Source organism: Falco naumanni, chromosome 4 (assembly GCF_017639655.2).
Source record: "Falco naumanni isolate bFalNau1 chromosome 4, bFalNau1.pat, whole genome shotgun sequence".
In the NCBI taxonomy this organism is placed as follows: Eukaryota; Metazoa; Chordata; class Aves; order Falconiformes; family Falconidae; genus Falco; species Falco naumanni.
This window is the reverse complement of record NC_054057.1, coordinates 92443674-92463481: the sequence shown is the minus strand read 5'-3', so window position 1 is coordinate 92463481 and position 19808 is coordinate 92443674. Positions and strand designations below refer to the sequence as shown.

The 19808-nt window shown below is 43.2% G+C and overlaps 1 protein-coding gene across 7 annotated transcripts in view; it reads left to right on the top strand.

Annotated features, from left to right (window-relative positions):
• Positions 1-19808, top strand: part of CHL1 (cell adhesion molecule L1 like) — a 135360-nt gene that overhangs the window by 74603 nt on the left and 40949 nt on the right. For 6 of the 7 annotated variants that reach the window (XM_040592604.1, XM_040592605.1, XM_040592601.1 and 3 more), the window contains 5 exons: positions 4483-4672; positions 6673-6778; positions 8421-8611; positions 17319-17441; positions 18549-18719. In XM_040592604.1, coding sequence (XP_040448538.1) covers positions 4582-4672; positions 6673-6778; positions 8421-8611; positions 17319-17441; positions 18549-18719 — 682 coding nt within the window. In that variant the 5' untranslated portion in view covers positions 4483-4581. Of the gene's footprint in view, positions 1-1576; positions 1739-4482; positions 4673-6672; positions 6779-8420; positions 8612-17318; positions 17442-18548; positions 18720-19808 lie in introns of all 7 variants that reach the window. The other variant, XM_040592602.1, reaches the window with a different exon arrangement.

Here is a 19808-nt window from a genome sequence, read left to right as displayed (position 1 = left end):
CTTGTAACATACAGTATAATTAAACAACCAGATTTTTATTTCTTATACCAGGGAACAATTGTTTTTTTCCAGAGTTTTGTTCTGTTATTCTGTAATTCAGGCCACACTGAAGGTTATAATTTCTAATTACTGCTGGCTTTTATTTAACAATTCTGTAAACATATATGTTACTGACAAATCTGATTCTAGCTAATGAAAAGGTCAGCCCAGAAATGTACCAGTATTAAGCTGTGGGAATCCAGTACTTTCATGAATATTTGTGCTATACAGGACTTACACAAGGTCCAAATCTTGTATATTTTAAGGGGGAACTGAGTAGCTGAGATTGGTGCCATATTTAGTAGTGCAGTACAATTTCTCTTGGAAGCAGTAGACCAGTAATCTGGGAATTTTGGCTGTCATCCTGCTACTATTTATGAGCAATTTTAATGTAGTAATTACATGTAGGGAAAATTGTTCACTAGGTTGATGAGATAAATGGAATTTTTTTTCTTGTTTAGTAGTCCAATGTTTGTATTACACGCTTCTGGAAGCAATGGTATACAATAAAAGAATCTTGGAACTGCATCACTCCTTAGAAATACTGATATTTTGAAAGATTTGCTCACTGTAAGTTAAAGGCAGCTCATTAAATAAACAAATGAGCTGTCCTTAGAGCAATCAGTATTTACTATTAACTGAACAGCACAGTAAATAATGAATTGCAGGTAAGGAACTACAGATAAGTATTTGCAGTGAATTCAAATTACTTGACTTAAGCCTGAGGCGGAGAAAAGCTAACATAAAGATAGGAAAGGAGGGAGGAGGGGGAAAAGAAAGAGGGAGAGAAGGGATCTTATTGTAACATTTGTTGTAGCGATACATGCTCATCCGTTGTGCCGAGGAAAGGTTCTCATCAGGAATCTTCTGCCCCCCTCCCTGGTGCAAGGGGTGCTGCAGCCATCTCCCGGTGAGAACAAAGGAGGATGTGGAATTCCTGGGAGAAAACAGGGGTCCACAGCAAGCTTTGGGCCTGGTCCAGCACACTGCCTCAGAGAGCAGGGCTGGTGTTTTTACCAAGGTCCAGGGTTTTGCAAGTTGCTTGCTGGTGCTCACAGGACCCCAGGACAGTGCCGTGCTTTGGCACCGGCGAGACCGAAACCTGCCCGTAGCTGCCAAGTGCTTGCGCAGCTCCCTCATTTATTTCTCCAAATTACTTAAGCAGTTAAATTGCTCATTTTCTAGGAACTGGCACAAGATGAGAAATTTTGGTTTGGACTTTAATCATCATAAGAGTGAAAGATCGCGCTGCCTGAAGTTTGGGTAGGCGGCTGTGTTCAGTGCCGGGATGGGTGAGGGTTTGGGGCATGTCTGATATTGCTCATTTAGGAAGGGGCTGGAGGTTGTTTGGGTGCTGGGGGTGGGAGGGAATGTCAGTGATTTAATCAGGGACTCTGCAGTTTCAGCTGAGCTGTGGGCCTGAGGCTTGGTAGGACAGCTAAACACGTGACAGCCATACTAAACGCCTGACGCTTGGCAGCCCTGTCTATACATCACCTTAAATAAGGTTAATCGCTTGACGCAGGTCTCCTTGCAGGGAGGACGTATGTCTCAGCTGTCCGTCTGCTGAGGACCATCGCTGCCCAGAACAGGGCACAGAGGAACAACCGATGGAGACGTGCATTAAGTGTTAGCCTTCCCCAACAACTGCTGTCACAACCGGCACAGCCAGGATAACGCCTCCGCCACTCTATTAAGGGTAATATTTATATAACGCGTGAATGGGAGGCTTGTCTTGCTGGATAGTTATCACTAGGTAAATACTTCTGCAGAGATACTATTGCTTAATTCACATCACCCCAGGACTGTACCTCGTGGAAACTGCCACAGAATAAAGTGGCAGAGGTTAAATGCAGCTGCAGGGAGATTTCCAAGTGGCCTTTGGAAGTATCCGACTGCCGTGCACAAGTCCAGCGCCATCAGTCCCCAAGTGCTCGCTGCTTCCAAATGCTGGTGCGGTCGGTCCCTGCATTAGTATTCAACACAGGGAAAAAGAGTGAGGCGCTAGACAGAACAACTAATTACAGCAGCCTGCAGAGGCAAGTCGTACCACGTGATAAAGGATATCCTTTTCATTTAGTACATTTCTTCTTTGCTCTCTGTTGCTTTATTAAAAAAAAAAAAAAAAAAAAAAAAAAAGTCTGAGCTAATGGGTTTGGTTAAGGAATCAAGCTGTTTTGGTGTTTTTTCTTGATTTTAATCTGAATCTATACAATGCTTTATATCAGTCATATAAAAAGAAACTTCCTACTCCTCCGTCTGCAACCTTAGCAAGCTGCACACCTCCTGTTGTCTTAGCTCCCCTTTCTCTGGTTGGCATCCTGACACGGGCTGCTCCAGTCCCCAGAGCTGTCAGCAGATGGGGGGAGAAGAGGGCTTCGCCACCACTGATGCACCATCTGCAAGCAGCAGCACTGGTCAGATTTTGATGAGCCTAAATTGCAGCTGTGTGGCTAGAGGGTTTGCTGTCAGAGCAGCTGTGTTACCATGGATGACACAGATCTGGAGCTAAGCATCTGCCAAGACCAGGTAAGGCAGGGTAGGAGAGCCCAGTGCTGCGGTTACAGAAGTGCAGCGCTCAGGTAGCTGGGGTGGCTGTGGGTCGTGGGCACCCCCCTGTGCTATGATGCCCTCCAGGTTTTATTGGTCTGGGGTTTGGAAAGGTCTCTTGCTTGCAAGTTAGAGCTAGGAGAAATCAAAATGAGGGAAGTATCGACTGCCACAAACCAGCGCTTACTGATGTTGCCCAGTTCTGCCTGATTTGAACCCAGACACAGGCTGGGGGTGGCAGCTCAGCCAGCAGGTCCCTCGTCCCTGCTGGTGCCCTTCTGTGCCAGCCCCGTCTGCGGAGCAAGGCACTAAGCAGATTAGTCAGCTTCTTCCATCAGCGAGCCCTCGGTGCCCGAGATACTTACAAGACATCTGTTTTTTAGCCTCATTTCTAAACAAATGAATCTTATGCGATTATCGCATCTGTCTCACGTCCTCTTGTCGGCCAATTTCAATCTTCACCCAGTAATTTTCGTCTCAAAGACGTTGACTTCAAGAAAGTTTTTGTGAACTAGTGACCACGTGAACTGGAGACCACATGGACAGAAATTATCCTGCTAAAGACTCTGAAGAAGGGGACACCACAGAACCTGTCGCTCGTCTCCGAGAGCTGATGCAAGAGGGAGCGTGCAGGGTAAACGGGAGATCTCTGCTTTATGCCTGTGTTTTGTAGCGGTCCAGCAAACCAACCATCAGGAGAAAAACTCATGGACTGGAGCATGTGGGCTGTGTGGCTCGGCGCTGTCTCTGCTCCAGCTGCAGGCAGCTGTGCTGGGGAAGGGCGAGCATCCCCGGCGTGCTGCCCAGGTCCCACCTCCTGCCTGCCCCCACATGCCAACTGCTCTCGGTGATCCCGGGATTGATTTTCTGATCCGTGGATTAACTGGGTGGGATGTGCAAAGATACAAGAGCTGTGTGCAAACCGGGCTTAGTCTGGAAATCCATTGCCGTGCTCGTACGGCTCTGCCTGCGAGCTGGGCGCTTGAATTGGAGCTCGCGGTGCCGTGCAGGGCTGGGCTGCTGGCGGGTTTGTCTTTGCCTCCAGCACAGTAGCCTTGTCTTGAAAATTTGCTCTTGCAAAATTATCTTGACAACTGAGGCCTAAAATCTCTTGAGACTGAGGTCCCTTAAGTGCTACGTGTTAGGTGCACAGGTAGAGAGCATCTTACACCGGTTAATATTTCACTGAGGTACTGTGAATGATGCTGACAACTGAAATCCTCCGTACACCCACATTTGTAGAACTCTCTCTCCTTTACTCCTCTGTGTGTTACACTTAAGTGCTTGTTAGAGCTGAGTATGTCTCTCCTCTTGGCACCCATCTGACGTTTTTGCCTTGTAATGCAGAACCTAAGGATGTATAATGGATTGTTTAAAACCTACTTATAGTAGTTTTGAGATTATAGAGGAAAGGCAAAGGTTTCGTGCTTTGGTCCTTATTAATGAACTGAACTAGACTGTGTCCTTTTTTAAGCATAAACAAAAGATAAAAGACGTATGGGATTTACGAACAAGGTCATTAGTCTACCACATTTCTCTCATTAGGATGTTACATTACTTTCCAACTTACACAACTCTCATTAGAAAAATTTATGAACTGGAATGATTACAAATATACCATATTTTAAACTGTCCCTACTTTTAATTGCAAAACAAAAAATAATTATACTTGTGTGCTATAATGGATTTGTACTGTTGTGCGTGTACTTTTTATCAAAAATTTAATAGAGGACCTTCCCGAATCCAGGGGGTGGGAAGAGAGGAGAAGAAATTCTACCACTTACTGCAAATTGCAGTTTAGCTGCGAATCCTGAAGTATTGCTTTAATTCAGTAACATTGTTAAAACTAAGTTAATATTGTAAGCTGATACGGCTGTTTCTTCTCCTTGCTAGACTTTCCATTTCACATCCTTACGTCTGATTTGAAGTGACGGTGAGAGGAAGCATAAGGTATCTCTCATTCTGTTTGGACTCCTTGTTTACAGAAGAGTGATGGAGATGCTATTAAGCACAAAAGGGATCACCATATGCCTGTTTTTCTTTGTATTGAGTTTGGCAGCAGCTATTGAAATACCATTATCAGGTGAGTTGTAGCTATTTACTGAACACTTTGCCGTTTTCTTTTGGTATCTTCTTTTATTATTTTATTTTTTTTTTTACCTTTCCCCAAAGAAAAAAATTAAATCCTGCTTTACAGTTGTTCCATTTTGAATTTAATTCTGCCAGAACATGGCCTTTGGGAAATTCAGATGTGATAAAAATGTAAGCTACTGTGTATGGACTTGTTTAAGCATAGCAGTAAACTTGTCTAATAACATATACCTGGTGTTTGTGATCCAACGTACTGCTTAGCTCTGAGGATTTGGTTTTGTCCTTCACATAAATTCCTCATTTTGCCTTTTTGCCTCTGAATCTCCCGGAAGATTGTTTGATGTACAGATACCCTTACTTACTTGTCTTGCAACCTGCCATTTCGGTCTGAAAAAGGAGCAGGTGTATGTCTCAGGGCGTACATTAGTCCCCAGAGAAGTATTTCCTACGCCTTGCATACCGCCCCAGGGAGCACCTCCTTTATCCCTCTCCGGCTGCGATGCATTCAAACTGCCTGTTTTACATGGTTGGTGTGGTTTCAGGACACGCGTAAAATACGGGATGAAGCTCGTGGGGGACAATGCAATGAAAGCCAGTGGACCCCACTGTCTGGAGTACAGCCCAGACCTCCCAGGCTTTGGGTTTTTTTCCAATGTAAATGGATCAGGAGGGTTGCAAACTACAGGTTGCTTTTTGGGGGGCAGGAAACCACAACAAAGCAAAATGCAGCAATATTGGGTTTTAAGAATGACAGTGGGGGAAAACAAATAAATAACCCTCAGGAAAAAGAAATGTAGGTTCTTTGCAGGGCTTTGGGTGCTGTAGCCTCAGAGTAGGACACGGGCCAGTTTCAGGGCATCAAGTGGACCTGCCATGAGCTGTTAGCACTCTGGGGGTCTGCCCTGGCTGCAAAGGAGAAGGCAACCAAGCAGGTTTCTAGGGTATTTTTCTAAAGCTATCCAAACTTGTTTAACAGCATTTGGAAGCAGGTTTTTCTGGAGGAAGGTACCGCAGTGGCTCCTTGTGTTTAAATAAAGCAAAAGTGGAGCTGTGACTGTGAAGCGTGGGGCAAAGTGTCTGGGCATCCACTGCTTTTATATACCTACACAGGGGAGCCACCTAGCCCTTAATTTGCTTTAATGAAGTGTTTTATATTTTAATAAAAAGGAATTATGTCTGATCAGTGAAGCTGGTGGGCTTCGAAGTGTTCAGCTTTGAGACCACATGGTATGGCAAGACACCACATTTTGCTCCAGCTTTGAGTTTCCTGGTCTTGAAAGAGAAACCAAAGAGCAGATGAATTTTCTTCCTGGCTGTTTATACTGATGTGGTGATCCTGTTATCGCCAGCTCCACCGCAGGAGGCATTTACCCTTGTGTGGCTCTGTTACACAGACATTCACAACACTGTAACGCCCTTTGAAAAAATAGTGAAATATCATTGTGTGGCCATGTGACTGGAAACAGCTCTTCCCCCGCTGCACCCCGGAGGGGGACTTCAGCCATCTTTGCAGTCGATGGATTTCCTGGCAATTCTATCGAGGATGGAGAAAGAAGATTGCTTCTTCATGTGTGTATAGCTGTGCCTGGATTAAAAAGCTGGTTATTGACCACCACTGAATAGATTCCCCGGCCCACACACCCACATGTTGGCTTTGGCTTTAGCTTTAGCATGGCTGCAGCCCTCCCGTGCCCTGGGTGGGTTGGCCATGCATGGACTCGCATGCAGGCGATGCCTGTGGGCGGCTGGCGGAGCGCGGTGCATGTTGCCGAGCTGTCCCCTGCCTGCTGAGGCCATGACATTGGTCACTTGGGGGAGCAGAGAGCAGTGCCAATGCCAGGAAGATGATGATTGTCATCCTTTGGGGTTTCTGTTTGAGCAGCCGTTTGCAGGAGTTTGGCAATCCTGACATTGTCCCTTTCCAAGAAAGGGCCTGAGCAGAGCGCGGTTTGGCTGGGATGGTGCTGTAACCCGGTACCTCTTTGTGTTCAGTTGCACAGCTTCCAACAATCACGGAGCAGTCTCACACCCAGGTTGCCTACCCTTTTGATGAGGACTTCACAATTAAATGTGAAGCTAGAGGAAACCCACAGCCCACGTGAGTACTGCTTTCACCTGTAGAACCAAGCAGCAATTAATTTCGATTTTAACCTTTGCCAAACATTGTTCTGGTTTTGAAGAGGGGAGGAAGAGCTGAGGTGCAGTGACCTGCTCATCATCGTGAGGCGACAATAAGGTTTGCGTTTCCATTGAGGTCATTCAGCTTTTGTTGCTCCTTCTCTTCTGCTTGCTCTGGGAATTGACAGCAGCATGCCTTTTTCTTGTCAGGAGATGTTTTGTTTCTCTACCATGTGCTACGTTCACCCCGTGATTTAAAAAGGCTTGCCTGGGCTGTGCTGCAAAAGATAGGAGGTGTGTAAGGGTAGTCAAAGGGTCCCAGCTGCCCCTCTGCCTTTTCCGCAGCAACCCTAAAACCACCAACCCAGTGAAACCCTGTATTCAGAGATCACATTTGCATTTTATCAGATGCCTTGTCTGTACCTAACATCATCATGTCTGTGGTGGTTTCAAATATACACATAAGGAGTTACTCAAATAAATAGCCAAAGCTTTATGTGTTTTACACCACTGTAAAAAGGAAAAAGATTTGTAATGAAAATGTGATTAACAAAAATGTAATAATAACATAGTAAAAGCTCCTCGTGAGACTTTGGCACTGGCTGATGTATGGGCTAAATTAATAGCTAGTTTGCATGTCATTTTTACACTTTAATCCTTCCCTTCTTTCTCTGTGACATAATTTAAACTTGCTTTAAAAAGGCAGTTGTTACTTTATATCAAGATGATTTTATCATTTTAATTGAGCTCTGAACAGAGATGTGTAGCATAGGAACAAACTCCTTTGTTTCACTGTTTCTCAGCGGATCAATGAGAAGTTTTCTGGTATATTTAAATGTGGTAGTGCTGGTTAGGCGGTGGGAACCCGTGTTCCCCTCCATACTGTAGCAACGCAGTTTTGCCAATACTAGTGAGGTGCTAAAAAATAAGTTTCTGTTGACATTAATGTATTCTCTTAAAACACTGCAAAATGTTGAAAATGGTACGTCTTCCACTAAATGCATGTTATACTGTAATTTCCAACAGTCTTGGGTTTTGGATCAGTTTAGCCCAATCTCAGTCCATCTGAGACTTCCAGATCGATAAACTATGACCAGTACTTCAGCATTCATCAGAATCACACCCCGGTAGCATCAAAGCTACAAGTGATTCTATGTCAAGACCAGGAGAAACTCAGTGGAGTCATCTCAGTTTGCACCGGGTTCAGCCGTGGTGTCTGCTGTAGATGGTGGGAAGAGCTCCTGTCAGTTCTTGCCGGCCAGAAGTACCAACACTCCTACAGAAGGAGCTTTTTTTTGCAAACTTTTAGTTCCTTTCACTGTGTGGCTCTTGCTTTCACAGACAGTCTCTCTCGTTTATTGCCCTTGCCTTAAGCTTTGTATTCTGATCTCGTGTCACAGTCAGTTATCCAAATGTAAAGTGTCCGATAGGAGAGACATGCCCAGTAGCTACACAAGTTATAGGAGCACAGTGGTCATTTTATCACTCAACTCTCTCCTTTGACATCATTTTTTCCCTTTCATTTTAGTGGTACACTATTGGACCCAATTTACCACTAGTTTTGTACCACAGTGCGCTCTGTTCTGTGACCTGTCCTTTGTAACACCTGTATTATTTTTCAGCTTTAACTGGACAAAGGATGGAAAACCATTTGATTTATTATCTGACCCGAGGATAGTTGCATCTAACAACTCTGGAACATTTGTGATTCAAAACCGTGGAATCATCACCAGTTTTCAAGGGAAATACCGTTGCTTTGCGTCCAATGTACTGGGAACTGCCATGTCAGAAGAAATTGAGCTAATTGTTCCAAGTAAGGGCTTTTACTTTGCTTTGGTTGGTTTGGATTTTTTAATACAAAAACTGTTTCCTCAAATTAAATGGGAAAGAACTAGTTTCTGGGCTGGTGTATGGTAAAACACACACAGTTTGTTATTCAGTGGCTATTGGAAGGAAACAGTCTGTGTGCTCCCTGGCATTATGTTATTTTGTTCCTGGTTTTGAGGGCAGAAACCAAATCTGAATGCAGGATTTCAGACAGAACCACTGGATTATCAATGCCTTACAGGTTTCCAAGCGCTGATACTGACACTCCTTTACCAACTCTAATTAATACAAGTCAATTGGGTAGATTATGTATATGTTTTCCCAGATACATTAGTTTGGAAAACATTTATTTACTTTTCCTTGCCGAGAATCGTCTATCCCACTTTGCCTCTAGAGGGTGGGTTAGTGGGTAAATTAGTATAAGTTTTTTAATAGCCATCTCAGGAGAGCTGAATGTTCAATGACAGAAAATTATTATTTGCTTTGATTTACTATTTAAATGCCTTTATAAAGCACTTGCTTTGCCTTTGCCCTAAAACCCATAAGAATTCTTTTCTGATTCATATTTGTTTAGAGACACTATTTGCTCTTATGATGCTTCCACTTCTAATTCTTTTCTCTTTCTGTAAAGGAGAAAGCATAAATATTGATGAGAGTTGCAGTCTGGTAAATTCTTTACTTAATCTGAGCAGAGACAATTTGTTTGTGAGCTGATGCCAGCACATCTTGACAATACAGAAATTAAAATATTTGAAGAGAGAAAACAAATAGCAGAAAAAATGGCAGAGTAGCTGTCTTAACAGCAGTACAGTTATTGAAAGGTATTAGCTGTTCATGAAAGGTAGCAATGATGGCATAGATCGTGAAATAATGTTAGAAATATATTAAAAATGTAGTGGGTAATAAAGGAATAGGAAGAAAACAAAATTGGTTTGAGTCAGGTCACTTTGGGGAAGTGATGTAAAAGACACTTGTGAGTTTGGGGGGTCTCCGGAGTTAAATTTAGAGTGGTCTGTCTAATATTGGAGAAGTCTATTTGATAAAGGATTAGGAATAATGTGATGCTTTCGCTTTCCAAACATTTATTGGAAAGCAAATGCTGTTAAGTATCATAAGACTGTAATATTTCAGCTTGGCAGCCGTGACTGAGTGCCCAGAAATTGGGAGGACAATCTGGTCTCCATCTCAGAGCAAGGAACATGAAATCAGAAGCTGTGGGGAAGGACAGAAGAAATACCAGTTTATTACTGCAAAATAGAAACCGATGCAGATGGTTGAAAGCTGAAGGGGAAGTGATCCAGTCAACTGCGCGTTCGTTAGGCTGATATCAGTAGCATTCAGGGTTTGGTATAAATACTTATGGGGAGAATATTAAAGGCGTAGAATGGAATGAGAAACGAGCTCAAAAACATAGTAGTGACAGTGACTGATCCTAGAAACTTGCCCTTCCATCCTTAGCACAGAGGGAGGGCAGAGGGGGAAATGGGTGATTTCAAGGACCAGGTTTATAGGAGTGGGATGAAACTTACTGGTACCCAGTTCAAGGTCTTGATTAGGACAGCATTGATACAACTGGCTTTGTACTAACGCACTTAGGCACTTGTAGTTTGGAAGTAACATGGGAAGGCGAACACACAATTGGTCTTAAATTCAGGATCAAAATGTATGAAATTAGAAGAGAAAAACTTGAAACAGAACCTTCCTAGCATGAGTAGGAAGGACGAGGAACTTCCCTGGCTCCACCACGGAGCAGGATGAGAAGGTGAAGCAGACTGTGTGGTGTAGTTGGGTGGCATAGAAGAAGCAGAGAATCAGCAGTGCAGTGGAATTATTTTTCAGACTAGATCCTGCATTCCCAGGTTCCTACAATATTTTGGTGTTAGGAGATCTGAAAGCACTTGCCCATGTGGAATTGGTACATCCACATGAGAGAGGGTGTCTCCACAGTCTTCTCAGCCTTTGCAGTGACAGGAGATGGCTACCTACAACACCTACTTCTAACAAGTCAACATGGATGAAATGGGCTGTGAGAAACATGCATAATCATTTTTGTCATGTGTTCTCCATAGGAAATAATCCTGAGGAGCATTGTGGACATAGCAGGGGGTGGGAGAGTCGTGGTGCTGTGGTCACGTTGAAAACAAGACACATTGCAGGGGCTGGGAGAGGGCTCCTAAGGATGCCATCTGAATGTATTTTTAGGAGTGCTCCTCATGAAAGACATGATTTATTTTTCTTCCAGACAGTTTTATGTTGGGGTTTTTTCCCCCCCCTTGGGAAATTCATTTAATGTTGCACTGTATTACATAGTATTCTCTAATGCAGAAGCTTCGCGTTTGATGAGGAATTACCAAGATTACAGCTATTGCTGTATGGTTTAGTCTCTACTAACTTGCAGTTGCTTTAGGAGAATAGCATTCCTGAGCAGAGGAGAACTGCACAAAGTTTTAGGACAGTGAGTTGAAGTTTATTGAACTAATGATGTAAGTTGGCTCCACAGGTAGGACAGCGCTGCTGATGTCAACGGGAGTTTCAGGCGGGAGCAGGAGAGTGACGCAGTTACTCAGAGCTTTAGACAGGACATAATTATTCATTTTGGATTCTGGCCAGGGCAGTGGGGGTTAATACGATTTCTCTTAGGCAAAATGGCTCAGACTCATTAATTTTCAGAGGAGTCAAGACCTCAGTGTGATGTTTCAGTGAAAGTATGTCACCTCCAGCAGCAGAATGTTCTGATACTCCATTACTACTGAACTAAAGAAGTTGCTTAAAAATGTAAAACCAGGATGAGTTGATGTCTGTGTCTGGGATTATTGAATCTGTACTCAGAGCAGATATTTTTTGCTTTTAAAGAAAAATAGTCTATACTAGCTTGACTAGATATTAAATATACTAGGGGTAGTTAGCAACAAATTAATAGAGAAGTTGCAAACATGGTTGATATCAGATATGAGAAATGTCAGTGCTAATACACGCAAAGTCCTAAATCCAGAAAATAAGTAAATGGTACAGATAATACATTAGAGGGATTTACCCAACTCCCACAACTTTTTAAAGCACATTTACTTTTATTCACACTCTTCTGCCATCAAGTTTTTCACTTAATGGGGCAATGTAGATGCTGCAAATTCAATCAGGATTCAGAGAGACACCTTTGGTTTTCTAAAGTGCTGGATAGTCTACAACTGTGGTCAAGTGAAAGAGAGCTGCTGGTGCACAGATCCAATGTAAATTAGGCAGTCACTGACACAGAAGAGTTTGGGATGAATTACCTCTATTCACCCACAGGTTTTGAAGCAGAGACTGGTACATGTGAGATCACTACATGCATTCATGATAATGATGCAGAGGTGGCAGTGCTTTGCCAGCTGTATTCAAGTAAAATGTAAGCTACTTGGCAAGTCACTATGCCAATGAAGTGAAGAAAAACCTAGCAAGTCAGACTAGGCCAGTTTTTTTCATAAATTACGTTTACACTGAGTAGTAGAATACTGGGTCTGTAAGGTTGCTGCTGAAAAGGAGAACAAAAGATTGTTTACTCACAGTAGTCGTTCCAGGAAAGCAATAGAAATGTCAGCAGAAATGATCATTAAATCTCACATACATAATGAAAATGCCACACCTCCCCTATATATGATGACATTAAGGAGAGTGGGGAAGAATGGGGTCCGTGGATCTCTATATGTTTCCATGGTTTACAAAGTCCAGATTGTTACAAGATACATGCAGCATGAAAATGAATTTAAATGGTGAGAACACAGACTTCAGCTACCCTCCTCCTGTATTTAGGGAATCTGTTGCTTGAATTACTGAGTAGGACCAATGCCAGAGGAAGGAGAGAAGTAGTACAGTTTAAACTTCTTTAATTAACTGTAGTGTAAAAGACTGCATTAAGATTTATGCTCGTATTTCCAAAGCTGCTGCTCCAAAAGACTGAAGATTTGAGGATGGAACATAGCCTAAACATAAAACTGTCCAGCACTATGCCAATGATGTTAGTTCTAGAATTCCCAAAGAAAGCAAAACCTGTGTTAATATTAAAAAAAAAAAAAGCCAAAAAACCCTCAACAGATCTGAATATTGTGAAATCATTGAAATCGTTAAGAGACATTGTGCTAATACTAAAATAGTAAGTCTCAGTAACACGCTTTGTGAACGTGTTCAGTCTTCCCTTTATGGAAGAGGAAACACAAGAGAGGAACTCAGGGAGACTTTGCAGACAATGGGAATTACGTTTAAACCTCTTGCCTCCTAAACCAGCGTCCCAAACCTTTGAAAGCTTTTCTGGCCATCTGCATTGTTGGGATCACTCTGATTGTTGCCAGCAACCATTGTTTTGAAAAAGGCGATACAGAGATCTATACAGAAAATAAGACCATCACTTTATTCCATCCACCCATCCATCCATCATAAAAGCTTCTTCAAGAGCGAGTGGACTGACAGCCACAGTCTTCCTGACAGCCAGACTTTCCTAACTTTTTCAATTTAATGCAGCAATTAAAAAAAATCCATAAATAAGAAGGATCATATCTCATAAACAGTTCAAAGGCTGCAATGAAAATTACAGATTTAACTACTGCTTATGCTACATGGATCAGAATATCAATTGATGCACTGAGATGAGTACTGGAAGCTGCCGCAACTGCATTCAGTACAACTTATGTGGTCAGTGGCTGCAAGTCACGTTTAAGATTCTTTGATATGATGTGTTGAATACACAAGATATAGACGTGTATTACAAATCAGTCAGCTAGTAATTAGGGTGTCTGAGGAGCTGGGAATTTCTCGGATATGGACATTTATTGACTATTTCCACTTACCCTCGCTCTAACATCCTTTAAGGATTTATTTGCATAGAAGAATGTAAAAAATATCCATGGTGGGTCAGGCTAAATGTCCATCTAGCCCAGGACACATCTCCAGCAGAATCCGCAGAGAAGGTTATAAAAACAGACCTGGTGTATGTTTTCCAACAAGAGTTTCCCAAAATATTTCCTACTTGCTGATTTGCCATGAGTTGGCTCCCATTTTACACCAGATACCGGTAGAAACCAGACACAGGGTTCTCAAGGACTTCTGCAGTTACCTGGAGAAACCCTTTTCCTGCAGTTAAATTTCTCAGTGCTTCACCCAGAAACATGTGAAATAGCCATTTGGATGGGCTCCATTCTCATAGAAACTGGTATAATTTGCCACACTGGATACAGCCACAGTTGTGTGGAGTCACCGTAGCCAGCAGCAGGGCAAAAACTGAGCTGCAGGATGAAGTGTGCCGGTCGGTACCTGTCAGCCCTGCTGGGGACTGCAGCACCCCAACTTGTTGCCGTATTTCTGAATCTGTACTGCTCAACTCAAATTTAGATTTGATATTGCGATGTACTGATCCCCCTCCTGTTTGCTTTTTGTTGAGACGCTGCATTTTCTGAACAGCTCAGAAGGAGGAGGGGGTGCGCCAGGCTCCTTCCTGAAATTTCTCTCGGCCAACCTAATTTGCCAGTGGTATTTCAGCCTAATCCGAAGCACAGTTCAGTCACTGAACTTTGAGTCACCCCAGGGATTAAACAGAGCCTGGTTCCTTGCACAAATGACTCTGGACACTGATAATCTTCCATTTCCAGGGTTTACACGCTGGTAAAGCACTGAAATTCTGGGGCTGGAGTGTGGTACAGCCTTACAGTGCAGCCGTGTCAGGAAGTAATACTTGGGTAGCGAAGCCCTTCCCAAGAGTGTTTGGAGAGCTTGACGTGTCACAGTGGGCTTTTAGAAGATGTCTCCGTAACAGAAGTCAGGTGTGCAGTTTTTCATCTTCCCTATGGCAGTTTCATCCATGCCACTTGATTGCTTGTGTCATGAGAGCCATCCTGCTGGCAGTTCAGCGAGCCTTTGTCGGAGTCATTAAATAATGTTGTTCTCCCCTGTGTTATGGATATGTGAGAGGTAGCACTTGGAGCTATACTGGATCCTCTGTCCTCTCTCATTATATCCGTGTGTGGGGAATTGCATGAAAGATTGACATGACAGTTTTAATGGTATCGCTGCAAAGAGATCAATTGGCTGTAAATTTTACAGTGTCCATGTGCTGCATTGATAACTCCATACAGTATTAAACACTTTCATGGCACAATTAATCTTGTATGATACTTTCGAGCTTAATTCAACTGTGATAGTTTCTGTGATCAGCCACAAATCAGTAGTGATTGATTCTGGAATATCCACTAATTAAAACAGAGGAACACTGGGAAAACAAATAGAAATTCTGGCTACATATACATACTGAAGACTAATGCGCAAGAGCCAAAGCCTAATGTAGGAGTAGTTTCTTGGTTCTAATAAATCTCCTCACACAGAATTCAGTGCAGTTCTTTTTCTAGCCTTTGAGACTGATGGGATCCCAGCAAGAAGATATGCTTGTTGGAAGGTTGGGCTCAGGAATTTATCACAAAAGTCGAGTTTTCCTCTCTTGCAAAACTTCAAGGGTTCAAAACGCTCAAAGTCATGCACTGAAGGGGAAAATCAACGTTTCCCAATGTTTTTCACAATGAACTAAGCAAAACAAAGCAGCGTGGGAGCACCCGGGGGGTTCAAGTGCTTGTTGGAGGGGGGGAACGGTTGGGTTCAGGTCACTACTTCCCCCAGTGAGACCCCGAGGGGACATCTGGGCCCATGCTGGGACGAGTGTCTGTGCTGCAGCTGATGGCACTGAGACCATGATTTTTCACTGTCTCCTGGTGGGACTTGCTATATTTCTGTACAGTTCTGTAATTATTCGCTACAGAAATTGATTGAGAAGACCAGTGGTTATGGCACCCGCCTGGGATATGGGAGACCCAGATATAGTTGTGCCAAATGAGGCAAAAAATTGGTTTGAACAAGAGTTTCCAATGTCCTAGAGGAATGATCTGAATATTAGTCTGTTTGCTGGTTTCTTTGGTTTAGTCAGAAATCCCTTATCCCTCGCCTGATCCAGCTCTCTTAAAGTTTTGGGGCGAGTGATGTGCTTTTGGGAATAAGTGAGCTTAAAATCAAGGAATTGGCTTTTTCCTGCTAGGAAATGTTCCATCTCTCTAGAAGTCAGCAGATATATTTTCCAGGGCTTGGAGACTACAGGTTATTGAACATACTGGGTTTGAATATGTAGTTGCCTTTGTTATCTGAAATGTCACCTACCGAGTGAGCGATTCTTATTAGCTCCATTTTGCCTCTCCTAAGAATTCATAATGTATTAATAATCCTCCTGGAGATAAAATCTATGCACAGTCTGCATTCAGGCAATCAGCATTATAGTGATTGTTTCTTTTTATGTTTACTAACCCTACAATGTGTGAAGTCTGCTCGGAGTCCTGGCCCTGCGTTTCTCACCTCCTCCTTTGGCCCGACTCCTGCAGTGTGATGCTGCAGATACTCTGCAGAGCTGCTGGACCACTGATGTTTCAGTTTACTATCAGAGTTCCCTGTCATGACTTGAACACCAGGATGGCAATATTTGCTGTGCCAGTTTGACTGCACAGCCATGACGCTTTCACTTGTTTGCGTTTAATTGCTGTTAAATGTGCTGTTGCCTGAACTGAAACTTTTGCTAGTTTGAACTTGCCTGAAACGAAAGCAGATGACATCAACCCTGAAACTCTCTTAGCTAAAGTCGTTTAAGGAGTGGTTATGTTTTGCAGACTCAATTCTTTGCAATAATCTCTGAGCTGCAGGCTCCCAGTGCTTGCTTTGGCGTGGGCTCTAGCCTAGCACAGCTTCCCCTTTCTTGGATATGCTCTGGTTGCATTTTGGGCTGCCGAGACTGGCCAGGTTGCTGAGGTTTGCCAAGTGTGGTTCAGGCTTTGAACAGTCTGCTGGCATCAGTGCTGCTGCTCTGGGTGATTAAACAAGTCCTTGATCCATTAATTATTTAACCTATATTTATGCCCAAATAGTGCAGCCCTTGTGCAGCCCTGTGTGTTCTTCTGTGCAAAGCCTGTCTCTGCATCCCGGAGGACCAGCTTGCTGAGGAGTTCTGTGGGTCTGTGCAGCAGGTTTTACACCTGAGGGGCTGAAGGAGGCAATATGGTCTCCAAGCCACACTTCTGCTTCATCTGATTCTAGAGGCGGATAAGAGTTGGGACGACTCCAGGCGCAGGGCAGAATAGCTGCCTGATGTCTGTCCCCACCTGCATTGACTTGCAGTGGCTTCTTGGGAATCGCTTTTTAGCTAAGATTTCCCAGCACATCCTGCGCTCCCAGACTGGTCTCTGATCTCCTGGGAACAGCCTGCGACCCATCAGCGCACAGTCCTTTACACCAGTCTTGGCCTCAGGCTGCGGTTCCGTGTGCCTTTGAGACGTCCCTTCCACACCATACACACAACGGAGCTATAGAAAGCATTTGAAAATAAATGCATTAAAATAAAGCCTAAGTGAAGCTCACAGACATCACAGACAAGGGTTAAACATCACCATCCGGTTCAGTACTGGGTTTCAATACTACAGTCTGTGTGCTGTATGAATGAGGAATGCAGCAGAGGTTTCTTACGCTTAGTAAAATGCATCATTACTTTGTATCACTTTGTAAATAATGGTAGTAACTGGAGGCAGAGAATGCAAAGGCTGATGTTAAGGTCAGTATTTATTAATAAGTATATTAAGGGGGAAGCAAAGGGCAAAATTTTAAAAGGTAACGATAAAAGAGGAACTTCTTTGCTTTTTCAGGTGTACCAAAATTCCCCAAAGAAAAAATCGAGCCTCTTGATGTGGAGCATGGTGATTCTGTGATTTTGCACTGTAACCCCCCAAAAGGCATTCCGCCTTTGCATATCTATTGGATGAATATCGGTAAGTAAACAATTCTTACACAATTCATATGCGGAGACTCAAAACATTTGTCTTCCAGAGCAGTTTCATTATGGATTCATAATTGATGGGAATGGTAATTGTGCAAGTGCTTAGGAAAAAGATCTGGGTATTGAAAAACAAAATTGAAAAATTGAGGCTGCAGGTATGTTTTTACATAGCATAAATTGTAGAGTGCATTGACACAATATATTATTAAATATGAGATATTAAAAAGCTTATGTATTGGTAAGTGAGTCTACCAGTAATGAGAACTACTGCATTTACAGGAGGGAGGATAAAATATGTCGATATATTATTTCTATCATTTCTGTTTTCCTTTCTTCATAAATTAATAGTTGATTTACGATGCTAAGAAAAAAATATCTGTCAGGTATGGATAATGAGTTCCTTGTGGGTTTCTGTTGTGTTATTCTTCAGCATTGGTGTTCTGCAGGAATGTCTGGCTCTTGTGAAGCAGAGTAACTCGGATTGCCTCCGTGCCACGCGGGGTTTGTTGCTGTTGCTGACCAAGTACTTGCAGAGACGGGGTGCCAGACTACACCTCTGATCTCACATGGCAGCCTCTCTACTCCTGACATACGTATTTAGCACAGACCTGCATTTGGCTGGGTCAACAATGAGACAGTGCAGCAGCCTGAGTTCATACTAACACTGCTCTGCTGTAAATCTGTAGTTACAGAAGAGCAAAGCGCTTGGCAGCCCAGCTGTGGGGGGGCATCTCTAAATGGGGACCGCGTGTCACCATTACAGGCCTTTGTATCGGAGAGAGGTGCTGGAAATGTCATTTCACCTGAGCAGGAACTTTGTACTGAGCATTTTTTTTATCATGAGTTTTTCATTAACCATTATTTTCCACATATTTTATATGTAAATATATATATTGTTATAGAAAAATAATTCTGTTATGATTTGTATGTTGAATATTGGTAAATAACCCATGGGTTGTGCTGAGTCTTCTCCCTCTCTCGCCTCAAAGTTACATCCTGTATGTATCTGGAAGCGAGTGTATGGCAGGAGAGCATTAGTAGTCGCATTGGTGAGCCAGCTCAGTATCATTACCATATCATAATTATTTTTTCTTGCTAGATTTGCAGCACATTCCGCAAGATGAAAGGGTCTCCATGAGCCTTAAGGGAGATCTCTACTTCGCAAATGTGGAAGAAAATGACAGTCGGAGTGATTATTGCTGCTTTGCAGCATTTCCAAGACTGAGGACAATTGTACAGAAAATGCCAATGACGCTGAAGGTTTCCCGCTGTAAGTCTGTGGCTGAGCAGTTGCTTGATTTCTGTTGTTTTTTTCCTTTTTAACTCCCCAGGCATCAGCGAATGCAGATGTGTGGTCCTGTGTCTCTGATGCGATTCTCTCTGAAGAAAATGCATGTTACTGTGCTTATGCCTGCGTTATTAACCTTACTCTAAGAGCTGAATTCAACTGATAAAAGCTGTTTGCAGCTGTCAGGTCCCAGAAGTTCCCTGGTCTTCCTGCTGTTCTCCCCCCAGTGAAAGCCAACAATGCACTGGGGAGATCCGCTTCTCTTGCAGGTTACTGATAAATGGGGCTTCACTGGGTCTGGAGGACCTGGATGGCCACCTCCTCCCTGGGCACAGCCCTGGTTTGATTGAGGTGCAGAACATGGTTGGGAAATATGGGGCTTTCCAGGTCTCTGCAGGATGCCTGGAGCATCAGTAGTGACATGAGGCATTTTCCATTTCCTTAATGAAATGTTGTGTAGGGAACATCAGGTTTTATTTACTTATTTAATTTAACATTGCTGTGTTCCTGTAGCCTCCAAGGATCTTATACAAAAGATGGTTGCAGGTACTTTCCCTGCCCCTAAGTCTCACCGGGGCTGTGGGGTTTGCTGTCCTATCGTCGTTTGTCCAGGGTACCGTCTGTGGTATCAAACTGCTAATTCAAGCTGCATGAAGCCACTAAATATATGGGATGTACAACTATCAGTCTTAGAAATGGAGGAAAAGAATAAAAATACCCAGGGGAAAAAAAACAACACAAAAAAACATCCTTTTAGGACACACTCAGCTGCATGAAACCTGCAAAGCCCAGCAGAAGCCAGTGGAATGAATGCAGCTGGTACCAGCTGGAGATCCATCCTGCTTTGCCTGAATCTCTTCGGGCTGTAATAGTTTCTGGTGTGACTTGTGCCCCTCGCTGAGACTGCCTGCTCCCTTCATATCACTCTTTTGTGTCACTAACACTTCTGACCTTTTGGGGTTCTGCAGCCCAGAAAGCCAAGGAGATTTTTCTTTGTGAACAAAAGCCTGATATTTAATACATGATTGTGAGAGTCTTTTTGTTGGTGTAAAAGGATAAAGGTTTAATGAT